We start from the raw sequence: 18,496 nt of genomic DNA on the forward strand, positions 1-18,496 counted from the left end.
GCTATTTTTTAACATATTTCATTTGAAGATGATTTTTAAAACACTCAATAGATCTCACCAATGCACATTAAAACCCAGCTATATGTAACGATAAGAATTACTGAATATATATTTGTGAATTAGGAGGGAGAGACACAGAATCTTCAGACAAACAACCTAAATTTACAACTTAGCTCTACCAATCACCAACTGTGTAACTTCCAGAGAGTTATTTGCCCTTTCAATGGCTAGTTTCTTACTTTCTGTATAATTATTTTACTGGGATTTTTTTTGGGGGGGCATAAATGAGTGTCTATTTATAAAGCACTTATCAGTGCCTAGAATATGCTATTATGTATACATTTTGTAGAGTAATAATAGGTAAGAGGTAGTAATTAAAATCATGGGAAGGGATATTATCAGCTGGGGACAAATAATTTTAGAAAATAAGAGGAACAAGGAATGAGAACTCATTTATTTAATAAACAGAAATGGACTATTATAACACACCAAGTAGATCAAAAGTTAGAAAGTAAAGTATATTGCCATTTCTTTAAAAGTGAGAGAATAATAGTGTTGCTGACTAAAAATTTTAAGTGTGGGATAAACTGCATTAATTGTAACAAAGAGCTGCATGAATTGTTTAATAAGCATATAGGATGCTGTGATCCAATTCCCAGAATTTTCTTTGTGGCTATGTTCTTATTATTATAACACTTGGACTCTTGCCAATAGACATGCCTCAAATATCAGCCTCTTTCCATTATTGCCTTGACTACAGAATTCTTTCTTAAACATGGGAATGAAACTCGATTTTTCTTGTGGTCACAGCATGGGTGCAGTGACTGATTATTATAAGCATAAACCCTCATGTTTTCTTCCTCTACAGGAAAAACTTTGAGAGCTATTTCAGAATTGGACTGAGGCAGAGAAGATATTTGTGGAAATGTATCTCAGGCTAATTTCTCTCTCTGCCAAATTTTTCTTTCACAGAAACTGATATCTAATAAACTTCCTGTCCTCCCAACATCTGTATAGCCCAACCTGTGAAAGTCTTGAAGCCTTAGCCCTGATGAATAAGAAAAGCCCCACTGGAAAATATAATCAATAAATGGCAATTGATAAGATAGCAAACAAGGTAGGCAGTCTCCCAACTGCCGCACCCCCATACACACACACACACACACACACACACACACACACACACACACACACATACTCTTAGGCAGGATCTCACTGTATAACCCAGGCTAACCTGGAACTCTGGTGATTAAGCTGACCTCAAAGTCTGAGACCCACCTTCCTCTTCCTGAGTTCTGAACCAAAAGGTGTGCACCACAATGTGTGGCAAAAGGCATTTGGTTTCTTTGTTTTTGTTGTTTCCTAGTAACTTTGATTTCATAGACAAAAGATGCCATAAAGCTTGAAAGCATTAAGGGCTGCTTATCTTTCCTGATGTCTTTAGTATGAGATCAGGGTACTTTATTGAACTTTCTCTTAACATATCAAAACCTGAAGTTCTTAAAATTTTTAACGTTTAGCAGTTAGGGGCATGAGTAAACCTTTCTTCTTCCCTTTTTGTGAGATAAGATTTCATGTAGTTCTTGATTGCCTTCTACTTATATAGCCCAGGGTGACCTTAAAGCCCCTAACCTCCTGCTTGTACTTTCCAAGTGCTAGAAGTACATATGTGTGGCACCAAGCCTGGTAAGTAATTCTGTTTTGAAATAACCATGTAATCCTTCAAATTGTCTACCCTATCAGTGTTCTGAATTTGAACAGCACAGCATACAAGATTGCCTATGCCAAATAAAATTTTATCTTTGAAAACACTTTCATAATATTCCACACCTAATTAAACTAGAATTCCTCCTACCCATTAAACAGTGTGATCCCAATTCTCAAATAGTCATTAACTGTATGAGTCTAGAGAATTCTGAGAGCTGGTTTCTGGAAATTAAAAGAAGCGTTTCAAAAAGTTTGTACGGGGGATTTAATGCACAGACACTCAAGGAATTGAATATATGACAATAATACAGTTTTAATTAAGGTATTAGTGTGGGAATGGAGAAAATGGTTAATCGATTAATGTAGAGGCAAAACTTCAAGAAACAGAAAAAAAAAATCACTTCTAGCCATGAGAAGGGAGATAAAGGTTTTCAACAATTTATGGCAACTACTAAATGCCTGCCCGTGTCTACTGAATAAAACTGCTAAGGAAGACATTATTACATTGGCTTGCAAAAGCGCATGTACAAGTGCAGACAATTTAAGCCTGACACCGGAAGTATTTCATGTCATGTAGGCAGTGAAAGCACTTTCTCTTTTGGTTCCTCCTTTGATCCGGAAGAAGAGATGTCAACCTTCGCTGTCGATTGGACCACGTCATAAGGGCGGGTCCATGGCGATCCATTCGCCTTGGTAACCATATGTGACGTAGCTGTATGCCTAAGATCGCTGCCTCTAGGAGCTCGGTTTTGGTGGGCGCGGACTCTGATCAGGCCCTGTTGAGAGCGGTGCTATTGATGCCACGCCCCCACGTCCTCTCTGACTGGCTGTGATGCGTCACATAGCCAGAGGAGACTCGCCGGAAAACTGTGAGCTTGCCTGAGCAAGGAGGTATGCGTCTTCCGGCTTCTACAGCCACTTCCCACGGAAGCTGGGGGAGCCGCCCTCTCAACTATCTCCCGTCACACCCTTCCGTTCGCTCGCCTCAGACGCTGCCCCTCCACATTCGCGCTCTGGTTCGCGCCTACTTGGGGACGCTGTCCCCCCGGTACTCACTGCCCTACCCCCTCCCACCCATCTAAAATGTCTAATCGTCTCCAGAACGTCTTTCTGAAAACCGCAGAGGAAAAGTCAGGCTCGCACTGGTAAGTACCAGTTCCCAGTCCTTCACGCGCCCGCCCACACCTTGTGACTTAGGTTGTCGTGGCTGCGTCAGCTGACGTTCAGCCGGGCACCGGGAGCTAGCTGGGGGTGATGTGGTAGCTCAGCGCCATCACAGCACACCTCCTCCCACCGCATCCACCCCACACCGCGCGCTCCAGAGCCCCTGGATCTCAGTCCTCTCGGAAATGTTAGCATCTCTTGGCCCCCAGCGCTCCCCATGCCATCCGCTCGAATTTCATAGGCGGAACAAGTAGATACCCAAGGAGGAAAAACCAACTGGGCGATGCTCCAAGAATCTCAAACACTTACCAAAACACCCATCGTGGATTAGCAAGTGCAGCCCTGGGGCGCTGTACCTTCAAGTGAAAATAGTCCCATTTTAATGTACTTAGAAAATGTGTTCTAGAACAAGGGACTTTAGTATTTGAAAATTTCAACTAATATGGAGAAAAGTAAAGACTTGAAATGTGAAGTGTGTTTTTCCAGGTAACACATTTGAAACGGGTCTAACCCCAACCGGAGATCCATCCCATCATCAGCCACCAAACCCAGACACTATTGCACATGCCAGAAAGATTCTGCTGAAGGGACCCTGATATAGCGACCTCTTGTGAGGCTATGCCAGTGCCTGACAAACGCAGAAGTGTATGCACACAGTCAGCTATTGGATGGAACACAGGGCCCCCAATGGAGGAGCTAGAGAAAGTACCTAAGGAACTGAAGGGGTCTGCAACCCTATAGGTGGAACAACAATATGAATTAACCAGTACCCTCCGAGCTTGTGTCTCTAGCTGCAAATGTAGCAGAAGATGGCATATTCAGCCATCATTGGGAAGAGAGGCGGCCCCTTGGTCTTGCAAACTATATGACCCAGCACAGGGGAATGCCAGGGCCAAGAAGTGGGAATGGGTGGGTAGGGGAGCAGGGTGGGGGGAGGGTATAGGAAACATTCGGGATAGCATTTGAAATGTAAATGAAGAAAATATCTAATAAAATAAATAAAAGGGAAAAAAAAGAAACGGGTCTAAAAGGAGTGCATCTCATTGGTTGTCTCTACAAAGGAACAGTTCGAACACTGTATGACTCTGATTAGGTAGGAAAGGCTGCCCACAATCCAACCTGGGTTTCCGTTGTATTAGGATTACAAAGGGTTCTGACAGTCTTCTTCGGTTAGGAAACCACCAGTAACATTTTTCTTTTAATTTTGTGTTAATCCAGATGAAATAAAAGCAAGAACAACAAAATATCCCTTAAGGAATAAATTCATTTATGCTTTCCAGAGTTAATGAGTATGTTTGTTGAGAAGCAAAGATTAATAAGTCTGTAAAAAGTAAATGAACAACGTAAAATCTAAGAGCAAAACTCATGAAAGGGGATTGTGGTTGAAAAAAGAAAATCTTCCTGGTGTTTATTGCAGCTTTGTTACCATTTATGACCCTAATGTTTCTCTTTCTAATAAAAATAATGGTATCTGGTAATATTTTGATAACAACAGAAAAATAATTTAAGAAAGAAAGGATTATTTAAATATTTGCTCCAGGTTAAAGAACATGAATTTGTGACCTGTTTATAACAGAAGTAGGTTTCTTTTAGTTACAAGTATATACATACCCAAATTGCAATGAAAAAACAACAGTGATGTTTTTTTAAAAAACATTTTCCATTCAAACCCTGCTCTAACAAAAACAAGTGACCATCCTGTGTCAGCCTTGCCAGTAGCTGGATCTATAGGAAGCTGTTACTATGCAAGTACCCCCCACGCCCCCAAAAAAGTCATTAACAGTAACTAGTGAGCTGTTGATACAGAAAGAAATGTTATGTTATATATCATTAGAGACAGCTCTTTCGTAGTCTGTATTTTGTGGAAATTTAAAAATAGATTGTATCCTATACAGAAAAGCAAAAGAAGAAATGCTTTTTAGTAAATAATTTTATATTTTACCTGTATATGATATATTATATATGATATAACTTAGGTGTTTAAGATCGTATTCTTTTCTAATCCCAGAAGATTAAGTGATGCATTAAAGTTTTTTTATTATGCCTTTGGGCTCTCTTTTAAACACTTTCTAACAATTTTGGCAAATTTTTAAGCTAGAAAAATGTTTTTAAATTCAATTATGTTTTGGTTACTTTCATAAGTACTTTCAACTTCTTTAATTCATTGGTTTATATTCTTGTGCCTTGTTATATTTTCATGCTTTTATTTCTTAAATTTTCTGATATAACATTCGGAGCAGTATTGTCATAACGTATTTATTACTTAATGTATCTAATTTAATCAAGCATAAAAATAGGAAACTCAGTTTTATAAGAGTAGTGCAAAAATCTGTATATTTGCAGTGTAGCAGTCATTTAATTTATTAAGATTTGCATTGAATTCTTATTTACTCTGACAGGTAGCATAATAGCTCTAAAGGTTGATTTGGTCTGGTAACTATTTCATCTATTGGAGATTGATTGGGCAGAAAATTTTTGGAATAAGAATGATGAGATTAGGTGTATAGTTTGAGTAACTAGTGACAGTGCTGGTTTAGAATGAAGATTGTATTTCAGATGACTTCAGAAATCTGAGGGCTTGGATAAGATGGTAGAAAATAGGGATTAGATTTAAAGAAATGAAATGAAAAATACAAATACCTCATTAGGAAATTACTAAAATTTATTGAGAAGATGTTATGCCAGTTTTCTTGTCAATATTTGTGAATTAAATGAGACAAACACAAATAAATGTCCAGTTAAAATTACTGCTCTCAGCATGTGGCTTCATTCACTTGGGAAGAAAATGTTTCATTGCTGGTTGATGTCTTTGGTTGTAAAGTTTTATCTTTACAACTTCAGAGTAGATTTGGAGAGACATTAACACCATATAAGCTAACTGGACTCTGTCCCTAATCTACTAGCTTATGCAATTGAATTATTGAACCTTGCTTTGTATATAAAGTATGAATAAGACTCCTTAAGGAAAGCATGTAATTCTGTATAAGTTATTGAAATATTTTAAACCCTTGTATTTGTTTCAGCTAAAATATTGATGACAGTGGAGGTCTGTATTGCTTGACTTTTAGGATTAGAATTAATGGTGATATTATCCATTAATAATATATAGTATTTAATATATGAATTGTAACATATAACCTCTTACGTATTTTTATAAATAGTAAGAAGGGAAAGTTCGGTCTCCTAGCAGATAAAAATACGTTATTTTCAAAACCATAAAATTTCGTTAGCCTCCAACATGTTATTTCATTTCTAATCCATGAGTGATGATTATAAAACAAAACCAGAAACCTCAGAAATTATAAAGTTTTGTTATCATGTTTATCAGGACTTTTAATTTTGAGCTAGGCTATGACTGTGTTGATCAGGCATCTTAAATCGAGAACTAGTGATCCTCCTGCTCCTACTTGAGTTTCTGAGTACCTGGAACTATAACTATATGCCACTGTAGTTAAGTAGGTTTTGCAAACTTAGCCAGCATGTCTAAAAGTCAGAATTAGAAGCCTGTAACCTTTATATTTCTCCTTTCTCTTTTTAAGTCTTGAAATTTTGGTTTTTTTTTTTTTTCCTTAGTGTCATTTCTCAGTTCAAATTGTCTAATGTATAATTAGTGCACTAAACATTCGAAGTGACTAAACTGCCTATTAATTCTAAGTAACCTATTGATAACATTAGACTACACAGTGTGATATCTTGAAGAAAGTGTAGTGATTTTTAGTTAAATTGTTAAGTCGAAGATTCCTACTAAATCTGAAAAATGTGTATATTGGTTGAAAGAGTATGTATGAATTTTATTCTGACTTATCACTTTTTCTTTGGAAGTCCACATTTCAGTTTTAAGAACTCATTTAATTTTGTTGTAGTAAATCAAATCATATTTTAATAGCTTGTAGGAATCAATTCAGCTAATACTTTAATTTGCTCTATTAGACACAGAAGAGATATGAATAGAATAAGCTAGCCTTAAAGATTTTGTGGTCTGTGATAGATTATATGAATTTCTAATAATATGTAGGCTTGAGAAAGCCACATTTGTTTTTCTGTCTTTGGTAGGTAAGTCGGGGAGAGAGAGAGAGAGAGAGAGAGAGAGGAGAGAGAGAGATTATACTGCATATAGTTTATTTTTTGTAAAGCAAAAGTAGGGACACCTTTTAACTTAGCATGTGAAATATTAAAAAGTTTCTTATTTGTTCAGTTATATTTCTCAGCTGTGTACATTTCATAAGCATGTATTTGTGGTGCTATAAATGGATTTAAAAAGTAATACAGATAAGTCAAAGCTAATTGAATGATTAATCTATGTGAACTCAATATCTATGTGAACAGAAATGTTACATGATTGGAAAGTAGAGTATAGTACTAGTTTTAATAAAGATTAATTTTAACTTGTTGAATTTTAAATGCTGGTATTTAAATTAAAATATTTGTCAAAAGACCACAAAAATAAAATGAAGATTAAATGTGAGTTAGGAGTAAAAATATGTAACTAATATTCTTTATTGCAAAGGAAATAATTGAGAGAAATAGTTAAAGCCATGAAAATTAGTTCAGTCTCTTAAGGGGAAAATCGTGAAGGAGTAAAACAGGATTAAAATAGACAGGGTTAAAATAAACTGGGCAAGTATATTTGGAAAATAATCAAAGACAAATATGTAAAGTGCAGAAAAGTTAATACAGAGGTATTAAAGCCAAGAAGAAAGAAAAAAACACATTGGCCTCAATAGAAAGCATGAAAGAGAACTTCATAAGGAAGGTGTAGTAACTGTCACCCCATGTAAAGAACAGGTAAAGAAATGACAGACTTAAGTTTGAAGGCATACTTGATAAACGTTGAGAGTGACATTTTAGTAGAGTTAAAGAAAATAAACCACAAAAGAGAACTATATTGTAGTTTATTAACACTGTATAACAAGTTCCTCTCATTGGTCTTATATCTGCCTTATAATCTTTTTATTATTGTATATGACTCCAACCTTTAAAAAAGAAATCTTATTTTCTTAAAAAAAAATAGAAAGAGGAAGAAAGGAAGGAAAAAATAAAGTACTGATTTATATATGCTCTAGTTTATTTCACTTTAAGAAAAAAAAAAATCCCCTCTGACTCCACTTCCCCTCTAGCTACTTTGTACGATTTTCCCCTCTTGACAGTTAAAGTTGTTAGTTAATATATACTTACTGTCTTTTTTTCTATAATGTAGAAATATAAATTTTATATATGTTTAGGATTTCCATACAAGTGTATATTTTGCACTGTGAAAATATCCCCCATAACCCCTACTTTTCTTTTTCTTGTACTCCTATTTTTCTTTTTTATTGTCACTCTTTTTATTTTTTAGATACTTTCTTCATTTACATTTCAAATACTATCCCCTTTCCTAGTTTCCTCTCTAAAACCCCCTATCCGCTCCCCCTCTCACTGCTCTCCAACCCCACCCACTCCCACTCCCTGGCCCTGGCATTCCCCTATACTGGGACATAGAATCTTCACAATATCAAGGGCCTCCCCTCCCATAGATGGCCAACTAAGCCATCCTCTGTTACATATGCAGCTAGAGACACTAGTCCACCATGTGTTTTACTTCATTGGTGGTTTAGTCCCAGGGAGCTCTGGGGGTACTGGTTACTTCATATTGTTGCTTCTCCTACAGGGCTGCAGACCCCTTCAGCTCCTTGGGTACTTTCTCTAGCTCCTTCATTGGGGACTATGTGCTCCATCCAATAGATGACTGTGAGCATCCACTTCTGTATTTGCCAGGCACTGGCATAGCCTCACAAGAAATAGCTATATCGGGGTCCTGTCAGCAACATCTTATTGGCATCTGCAATAATGTCTGGGTTTTGTGGTTGTTTATGGGATGGGTCCCCAGATGGGGCATCTCTGGATGGTCCTTCCTTAAGTCTCAGCTCCGAACATTGTCTTTGTAAATCCTTCCATGGGTATTTTGTTCCCCATTCTAAGAAGGATGGAAGTATCCACACTTTGGTGTTCCTTCTTAAGTTTCATGTGTTTTGCAAATTGTATTTTGGGTATTCTGAGATTTTGGGCTAATATCCACTTATCAGTGAGTGCATATGATGTGTGCTTTTGTAATTGGGTTACCTCACTCAGGATGATATCCTCCAGATTTATACGTTTGTCTAAGGATTTCATAAATTCATTGTTTTTAATAGTTTTTAATAGCACTCCATTGTGTAAATATACCACATTTTCTGTATCCATTCCTTTGTTGAGGGANATCTGGGTTCTTTCCAGNTTCTGACTATTATAAATAAGGCTGCTATGAATATAGTGGAGCATGTGTCCCTATTACAAGTTGTAACATCATCTGGGAATATACCCAGAAGTGGTATTGCTGGATCTTCTAGTAGTACTATGACCAATTTTCTGAGGAACTGCCAAACTGATTTCCAGAGTGGTTGTACCAGCTTGCAATCCCACCAGAAATGGAGGACTGTTGCTCTTTCTCCACATCCTCACCAGCATCTGCTGTCTGTCACCTGAGTTTTTTATCTTAGCCATTCTGACTGGTGTGAGGTGGAATCTCAAGGTTGTTTTGATTTGCATTTTCCTGATTAAGGATGTTGAACATTTTTTCAGGTGCTTCTCAGCCATTCGGAATTCCTCAGTTGAGAATTCTTTGTTTAGCTCTGTACCCCATTTTTTAATACGGTAATTTGGTTTTCTGGTGTCCAACTTCTTGAGTTCTTTATATATATTGAATATTAGTCCCCTATCAGATTTAGGATTGGTAAATATATTTTCCTAATCTGTTGGTAGCATTTTTGTTTTATTGACAGTGTCCTTTGCCTTACAAAAGCTTTGGAATTTTATGAGGTCCCATTTGTTGATTTTTNNTCTTACAGCACAGGCCATTGCTGTTCTGTTCAGAAATTTTCCCCCTGTGCCCATATTTTCAAGGCTTTTACCCACATCTTTGAGGCTTTTCCCCACTTTCTCCTCTAAGTTTCAGTGTCTCTGGTTTTATATGGAGTTCCTTGATCCACTTAGACTTGAGCTTTGTACAAGGAGATAAGAATGGATGAATTTGCATTCTTCTACATGATAACTGCCATTAAAGCCAGCACCATTTGTTGAAAATGCTGTCTTTTTTCCACTGAATGGTTTTAGCTCCTTTGTCAAAGATCAAGTGAACATAGGTGTGTGGGTTCATTTCTGGGTCTTCAGATCTATTCCATTGAACTACCTGTCTGTTGCTGTTCCATACTTACTTTTTTTGTTTGTTTGTTTGTCTTTTGTTTTTTGTTTTTTCGAGACAGGGTTTCTCTGTGTAGCCCTGGCTGTCCTGGAACTCACTTTGTAGACCAGGCTGGCTTCAAACTCAGAAATCCGCCTGCCTCTGCCTCCCAAGTGCTGGGATTAAAGGCATGTGCCACCACCGCCCAGCTCATACTTACTGTCTTTATGTCTACAAATCCATGATTTTCTCCCCTAAATTAGTCTTACTAAAACTATTAATGACTCATGTCATTGTTTCTACTGTAGATGTTTAGCCTTAATCCTATTTGACTCCAAGAAACTTTTAATATAATTTTGTTTCTTTGTTTGGCTTCCATTGCATGAAAAATAATTATTCTCTTTCAGTTGCTTAAAGAATAGTTGAAAATCACTCATATGGCTTAGACATATTTAGACTAATATACCCATTGAACTGAAATGCAAAGAATACACACACACACCTACGTAAAGGGGAAGAAAAGATTAATTATAAAGCTACTGTAGGCTAAAACAGAGATAATGTTTCCTTGAACCAGAAAGTTTAAAAAGCCATGTGGAAAGGGTTTTAACAAATAAGAGAACGTTAGGTAATGTCAGCAGGATATTTTGAATAGGTCAAAATAGCAAGGTGAGAACGCAGAATTTATATACTCTGATACAGGCACCTAAGATAAAATTCCAAGGAATTTTGAAGAGTATGGCCATGTGGAGTTTCAGAAGCTCACAAGATTTGAATAAAATGGCAGAGGAGAGGTCGCATATATATCTTGTATCCCAAAACTGATACAACAATATTTTATTGATGAAATAGAATCAATTAGTACTTAAGAGACAATGTGGTGGGAAGTACAGAATAAAAAGATTTCTATTATTTTAGTTAGGAAAAGTTGTCAAAATGGTTAAAAGTTTTGGAATGATTATATTTAAGGAAAAGGTGCAGTTATAGACCGTCTCTTCAAATATGTCATCTTCAAATATGTCATCTTCATGATAATTACCTATTTGTGTTTATGTATCTAGTTTTAGTGAAGGATTTAGTAAGTATGTTGTTTATGAATTATAATAGAAAATATTTAGTCTTTGAGAACCATTCTTTCTCTTGTAAATATTCAACTTTGTGGCTGCAGGCAGCAGACACTGTGTAATAATAAAACTTAGTTTTGGATACTGTAATTTAGTCTCATGACTTTTTATAGTACAGAATTCCTGTTTGAAGTGTTTTTCATCCATTTAAAATGTGAAACTATATGTAGGTATGAGTTAACATAAAACCAAAATGACTTAGGTTTAGCATACAGGCTGTAAATCCTTGACCCTTTTCCCTAACAGAGCTTTGTGTTTGAACCATAAAACTCAGTACTTGGTTGGTTGGCTGGTTTCAAGACTTGGTATTGTATTGTTGCTCAAGTTCAATTCCAGTTGCTTCCACCCCTAAGTTCTAATATTACATGCATGAGCCACCATGTTTGACCCACACTGAATACATTTTCATTTACTTCTGAATAAATTGATGTTGAATTTACAGTGTACTTTGTGCAATGGTAATGCAGGTGGGTCTTTAAACCCCAAAAGCAAGAATTAAGGCTCCCCTCCACCATATTTCTCTTAAACTTTGCTAAAAATTAGTATGCATTTTCATACATAGAGGACTATTTCAAAACTTTCTGAAGATAGTATGATATTTGGGTTATATTGAGGATACATAGAATGTTGGGTATGGATATTTTCATTTATACTTGATTTTAAAATCACACCTGTAAAACAGAACTGTACACTTTTAAAAATTAATGTTTGTCTTTTTAAGTGTTTCTTCATTTGTTTAGTCGTCTAAGGATATATTGATTCAATGGAATATGTACTCCACAGTTATATTTTTAGGCAATACCATGAAAGAGTCTGTAGACACATAATGTAGATATATAATAATTTGGCATGAGGGAAATTAAATGACATTTTATTATGAAGGACAAAAATAGTTAAATTGGCTAGAGAATGTATCTCTTAGGAAGTATCATTTATGTTGAGACTGGAGCTCAAGATAGAGTTGTATAGTAGAGAAACACTCAGCTAGAGTGATCTGACTGTCCTGCATTCCTTGAGAGCACTATACTTTTGAGGATCTGATTTTAAGTATAAACAATTTGATAAGTCTATACAAAATAACATACGAAAAATGTATTATACAGAGATTTATGTATCTTGGTTTTTTGTAAAACTGACAATTTGTATTTAAAACATGGCTCATAATAATGGACATTGCAATGAACTAGTTTTAAACTTTTTCTCTCCAGTATGCTCCACCTCTCAGCTAAAATTTCCTTGGTATTAAGTTTGAATTGCTTGATAGGAAATTATTAGAAACAATTGCTATACTCAGTGTGGAACATGAAACCTAATGTACACGGAAATAATTAAAAGGAAATTTTGATACATGAGCACATGAGCATGCCCATTAAATCTACATATAAAAACATGGGAAATTAAAGTATCACCCCATGAGAGATCTCAAACAGGAGAAAAATGTTGGCATTAGAATTCGTTGAGAAAAGAAGATAGTAGCATAATTAGTGTTGGAATCAAAGCCCTCATTACAAGTAAAGGAAGAGATTAGAAAGAATTAAAGAAAAAGAATGATTGTAGTGTAACAAGTCTTTTCTAATAGCATTAATATTAGAATAAAAATTAGAAACCTTTTTATTTTGGAATAAATGTTAAGATTTCATAACTTGCTTGTAAGATCTGAATTAAAACTGATATGATTTTATCTTCTCTTCAAAGTCTATTCCATGATGTCTTACATAGCGAACTCGACATTACAAAATGTTATTAAATTTTACTATCTAAAATAATTGAAAATACTTGTTTTAAAATAAAATGTATAGAACTTGTAGTATGTTGTGTTTATTTACTTAAAATGTTCTTTTAAGTATTTCAGGGTGCATGTACCAAGTAGTTCCTACGATTGGCACCGATGGAAAAAACCTTCTGCAATTACTTCCAATTCCTAAATCTTCTGGAAGTCTTATCCCAGTAGTTCAATCTCCAGTCATGTCTCACGGTTTGAAAGGGAATACTGAGAAACCAGTTCAAGTTACTTTTCAAACTCAGATTTCCAGCTCTTCCACAAATGCATCCGTTCAGTTGCCTGTTTTTCAGCCAGCCAATACTACAAAATGTTTTTTTACAGGAGCAATAGATACAACAGGAAAAGATAGACTTACTTCTGTGGGGACTGGAAATTTTACACCACCAATTTCTAACATTCAGAATCATGGTGTGAAAATTCATAAACTCACCAGGCAAATATTTACTATTCCTCCCTCAACACAAAATGATTCATCTTATTTTATAGTCAATAACCCAAGTCTCCCAGCAAATGTGAATTCTTCAATTTTGCCTTCTGGGAATCATTTAAAGATTCCAGTCCATGCTGAAGTGAAATCTGTCCTTGCATCATCCTTGCCTCCTTTGGTTCAGCAAAAGATACTTGGAACTGCAACCACAAGTCCCTCAGGAACAGCTGTGGTCTCCCACATACCTGTGCGTCCTGTAAACTCAGTGAAATTTATTGTTACCAAGAGAACTCAGATTATTTACCCCAAACCAGTGACATTCAGTACCTCGCAAATTCCACCAAATGTTGCTACAGAAACACAATTAAAAGGTGGTCAGCATCCTCAAGCTGCTCCAGTGAACTCGATTTTTCAGGAGTATCTACGGCCTGGAATTCCATGTCTTGTTCCTGTTAAGTCTTCAAATAATGTGGCTACAAAGGTTTTAAACACTTTTGTGGGTAGAAAAAATCTGGGAGATAATACAATAGATACACCTATGTTGAGTACCAACAGTTCTAGCAGGACACAGGCCGTAAGTGAACCTATTAAAGATAATGCTTTGATAATGTTTAATGGGAAAGTCTGGTTGAATAAAAAGGGGACATACGGTCTACCATCAAAAATTGACCAGCAGAATTCTGTTTCTTCTGATATTCCACTAAAAGATTCATCACAGGTAGTAAGTTCAGGTAGAGTCACAGAAATATCCAGAGAGGTTTTAAATAGTGTTTTGTTTAAAAGTAAATCTTTTCAGTTGAAGACAAAATCACTTTCACATTCCCAGCTTGCTTCCATGGCCAGTCTAAGAGCAGAGAAGAATGAAAAAGTGGAGAGACCATCTTTTTCTGTCACAAATCCACATACTAGGAACCAGTCCACTCATTGCCTTAAACAGAGTAAGACTGTATTTATAAACCCAGTTTCTCCAGATGGATTTAGGACAGGACAGAATGCCCCCAGAAAAGGAAATCTCGTCCAGAACATAGAGAAAATATGTTCCTCTGTTGATGCAGCAACTGTTACTTCTCAACAGTGTGTTTTCAGAGACCAAGAATCACAGGTAATTTTCCCATGTCAGGATGCTCTTTTTATATATATATATATGTGTGTGTGTGTGTGTGGAAACTATTTCTTAATTCTCAAAATTATCTGATACCTGTCTCCTACACACACACACACCCTATCACACATGCTTGCTTAAAATTTTCATCTGAATAAATATTTGAGTACAAGTAGTAGAGCCTAAGCAATATCTTTCTCTTTCATTATTTAGCTCGCCAAATCCATAAGACAAAGTCAATCACAGAACAAAGTTCAGAAGATTTGGAGAGTGATAGGTCTTCAAAGATGAGTAAAATTATGTGACATGTGTATACTGTATATACACGTATTTGTATATGAAAAGATATAGTTTTGTGTATATAAGAGACAGGGTTTAAAATATTTTCTTGCTTTGTTTTTGGTGATGATCAAGAGAAAACATTCATTTTTTTAAGTGCCATGAAATGGGTGAAGTAGAAGTCATCAGAACCTGTAAGTTAAATAAGATTTTATCCGTACCATTGAGTGTTTGTGCCTTAAGACATAGCGGGAGTTTTGGTTTTTTAGGATGTGTGTTTCTTTCAGCCTTTCTTTCTGTTGACTCTAATTGAATAACATCTATCAGCTACCATTTTCTTCTTAAAATACATGTGTAGCCACTGTCCTTGCTTACTTAATGACTTAATGTTAGTGGCTATCCCCTTCAGTACAGAAATCATTACATTTTAAATACAAGGAGGTAAATTGTAATACGAGCAAGATGGGTTGAAGATAGTAGACTTTTCCAGAAAACTACAAACTTTCTGTACAGATTTTACTGTAATTTTGTTTTGATTCGTTTTGGTTTGGTTTGCTTTACTTAGTTTTTTAGTGTCTCAGTATGTTGCTGAGGCTGGCCTTGAATTTACCATCATCCTGCATCTGCCTACTGAGTGTGAGTGCCTGATTTACAGGGTACCATGCCTAGCCTAGATTATTTTAAAATTGTTGTCATACCTAGCATCACCTCATTTACTTGAAACCAGACCTTGTGTTACTATTCTGTACAATAACCTAAAGATTAATATTGTGAATATTTTGTTTGTATTTAAATCCAGTTGTTTGAATGCATGGTAAATATAATTGTAATACAATTGTTTTAAAGCATGAACTGGTCTCTTGTGGAAGATTAGACAATTGCTTATGTGCTAGTCCTATAAAGTAACAAGGAATTAGCAATATGTCTTTTTTTTTTTTTTTCTCGTTTCCAGACCCAATATGAGATGGCATCAGTAATAAAAAAGGAAATTCAAGAAAGAAGTGACAAGAAATATTCTCAAGGAAGCCATACTAATATTAAGGCATCATGTCTGAAGAACGATACTGAATTTAAAAAGATATTTGGTCTCACTAAAGATTTGAGAGTATGTCTTACTCGAATTCCTGACCATCTGGGCTCTGGAAAAGGTTTTAATTTCTTTAACAGTTTGGTGAAAAGTAGTTCTTACAAAGATGCAAACTTTGTGGTGAAGGAAGAAGAAAAACAGGTAACAGTTTTTAAAGTATATGGCATTTTTTAGATGTGACAAACATATGACTATAATTATGTTTTATTTGGTTTTCAATGTACTTTAGGTTTTTGCCAAATTTGCAGATATCTCACATTAAACAATGACAAATCTTACACAGATAAAAATATATTCCTGATTTATTTGAGTTCTAAGTATTTTTAGTCACCTTTTTTCCATTTGTAATGTAAGAAAATAGTCAAAAGCCTTACAAGTAGTTATCCTATTTTAAAGAATTTCTTAAAGGAGATAAGTGTAGGGGAAAATATAAGCATGGATATTCATTAGAGTATTAATATTAACACTTACATGTTAAGCAGCATTTATAGTCATTAATATATTCACTATAGTTACGCCTATGAACATTATAATCTAGTATTCTGATCTTCAACCTTTTCAGATAAACTTTCTTAAGGAAAAGTTTCTTTAAGTGCCTACTTTGCAAGTGAAATAAAAAACTTGGTACTTCTTAGTTATGGTTTCATTTCACTGATGGGTCAGCATGGCTTTTGATACCCAGTTTATGCCAGAAAGTGTAAATAAACCAGCTTGTTCTCCAGGACTATGATTGTGACTTTTCATTTTGCTACCACTTAGTAGCATTCAGTTTTTACCATAGTTGTATGCACTGAAATTTGTGGAGTCAAATTTAATTGCTATTATTTGTCTGCCAACTTTGATTTGGGAGCATGTGGCACAGTAATAACATTTTTTTTTTCTTATTCAACATTGCAACAGAGTTTCTCTAAGAAAAGAAAAGCGGAAACCTTGAAGAAGATGGGTAAAACAAAAAAGAGAAAAATTGAGAACGCTGATGACACAGTCATGAACGTCATGAATGGAACTGATGTTGCTAGTTCCCAACTCCTTAGTAGTATTTTACCAACATCAGATATATCACAACCTAACATTGTCACAAGCCATAGTACAACCGGGGAAGACAAGAGAACTGAGGCAGAACACTGTTCTCATGAGAAGCAGGAAAAAGGCACGTTAAGTTCAAGCACATCTTGTGAACAAAGTACTTTTTTTAATAGAAGCTTTACTGAAGATATTTTTCCAGTGACACCACCAGAACTAGAAGAAACCATCAGAGATGAAAAAATAAGAAGACTTAAGCAAATTCTAAGAGAAAAAGAGGCAGCTCTTGAAGAATTGCGTAAGAAGATGTACCAAAAACAATAAAATGTCTATGGATAAAGGACTTACATTATTACAGTAGTTCTCGCCTACCTGTCAGGGATCCCCACTGGATGCCTGAAACTGGAGATGATACCAAATCTTGTATAAAACCACTGTAAAGTCATGACATTTGTTAACAACTAAATGTCTGCTTAGATATAACAAACAAGTTATATAAATATACTGAATGAAGAGGATAATCTATATCCTTAACAGAAAACTGGAATTTTTGTCCCACAACTCGGAAAGTAATTTAAAAGTTACAAATTCATTCTTTCTGGAGTTTTTCATCTATACTTAGACACCTGTATATGATGGGGAACTAAAAAGTAACTGCAAGTTATAAGGGGCTACTCTGTTACTTGTAAAGGCTCTATGAAAGTGTCTTTGTATATGAAAAAAGTTCTAAAAAGGGTTGAGTCATGACTTGTACTTGTTTTGGAAGAAAAGTTGGGTATTTTTCTGTGAAATGCAATTCTCCAAGTTGAGCAGTTTTGTATAGGGTTTCTGTTAAATGTTTTAAATTCCTCAGGTCTTACCCTAAGAATATTGTGTATAAATTCTACAATCCAAGGTATAAAGTCAGCTGTAAGCATAACTTTACCACTGAGTTTAATGTGGACGGTCTTGGTCTTCTTACTCCTAAAAATGATATGATCTATTTGATATTGTTATTTTTATTTCATCAATAAAATCTATTATAATAAATGTATTCAGATATTTTTCAATGTGAAAGGTGTATGGTTTTTTTTTTTTTTTTTTTTTTGCATGTCTACAATATTGTAGTCCTAAAGAAAGTTTTGAACTTTAGGCTATTTGGTGATATACTTTATTTTTGGCTTACAAATTATGTCTTACAAAGATATAATTTATGGAAAGATCACTCAGCAGTTAAGGGCACTTGCTGTTTTTCCAGAGAACCTAAATTCAATTATCAGCCCCCACATGTGGCGTCTCATAAACACCAGTAACTAGAGCTCCAGAAGACCAAATGCTGCCTGTGACCTCTAGCATCTATATACATATGGTATACACACACACAAACACACACTCAAAATACTATATTTTAAAATTATATGTTACTTAGCAGCTTCTTTACTTTTGTAGTATATGTACATACATGTGTTGCATAGATTTTCTGAAAGGTAGGTCTGGACTGTAGTCACATCGAAGATTTTTCTCGCTACAGTTTTTCTTTAGAAGCATCCATTTTCTCTGGTTAATTTTTGATTTGGGATAGTTTAAGAGTATAGTGAACTCCACCTGCAATGGAGGAGTGTACCT

At 35.3% G+C, this 18,496-nt stretch overlaps 1 protein-coding gene across 3 annotated transcripts in view; it reads left to right on the forward strand.

Moving 5' to 3' along the window:
- Positions 1–17,912, forward strand: part of Lrif1 (ligand dependent nuclear receptor interacting factor 1) — a 54,045-nt gene extending 36,133 nt beyond the window's left edge. The window contains exons 1-4 of one of the 3 annotated variants that reach the window (XM_021196457.2): positions 2,422–2,852; positions 13,035–14,502; positions 15,734–16,009; positions 16,769–17,912. In XM_021196457.2, the coding sequence (XP_021052116.1) occupies positions 2,791–2,852; positions 13,035–14,502; positions 15,734–16,009; positions 16,769–17,215 (2,253 nt within the window). In that variant the 5' untranslated portion in view covers positions 2,422–2,790 and the 3' untranslated portion in view covers positions 17,216–17,912. Of the gene's footprint in view, positions 1–2,421; positions 2,853–13,034; positions 14,503–15,733; positions 16,010–16,768 lie in introns of those variants that run through there. The other 2 variants (XM_029538076.1, XM_029538075.1) reach the window with 2 other exon arrangements.
- Positions 17,913–18,496: the final 584 nt, after the last annotated feature.

The sequence above is a fragment of the Mus pahari genome, chromosome 4 (genome assembly GCF_900095145.1).
Source record: "Mus pahari chromosome 4, PAHARI_EIJ_v1.1, whole genome shotgun sequence".
Lineage (NCBI taxonomy): Eukaryota > Metazoa > Chordata > Mammalia > Rodentia > Muridae > Mus > Mus pahari.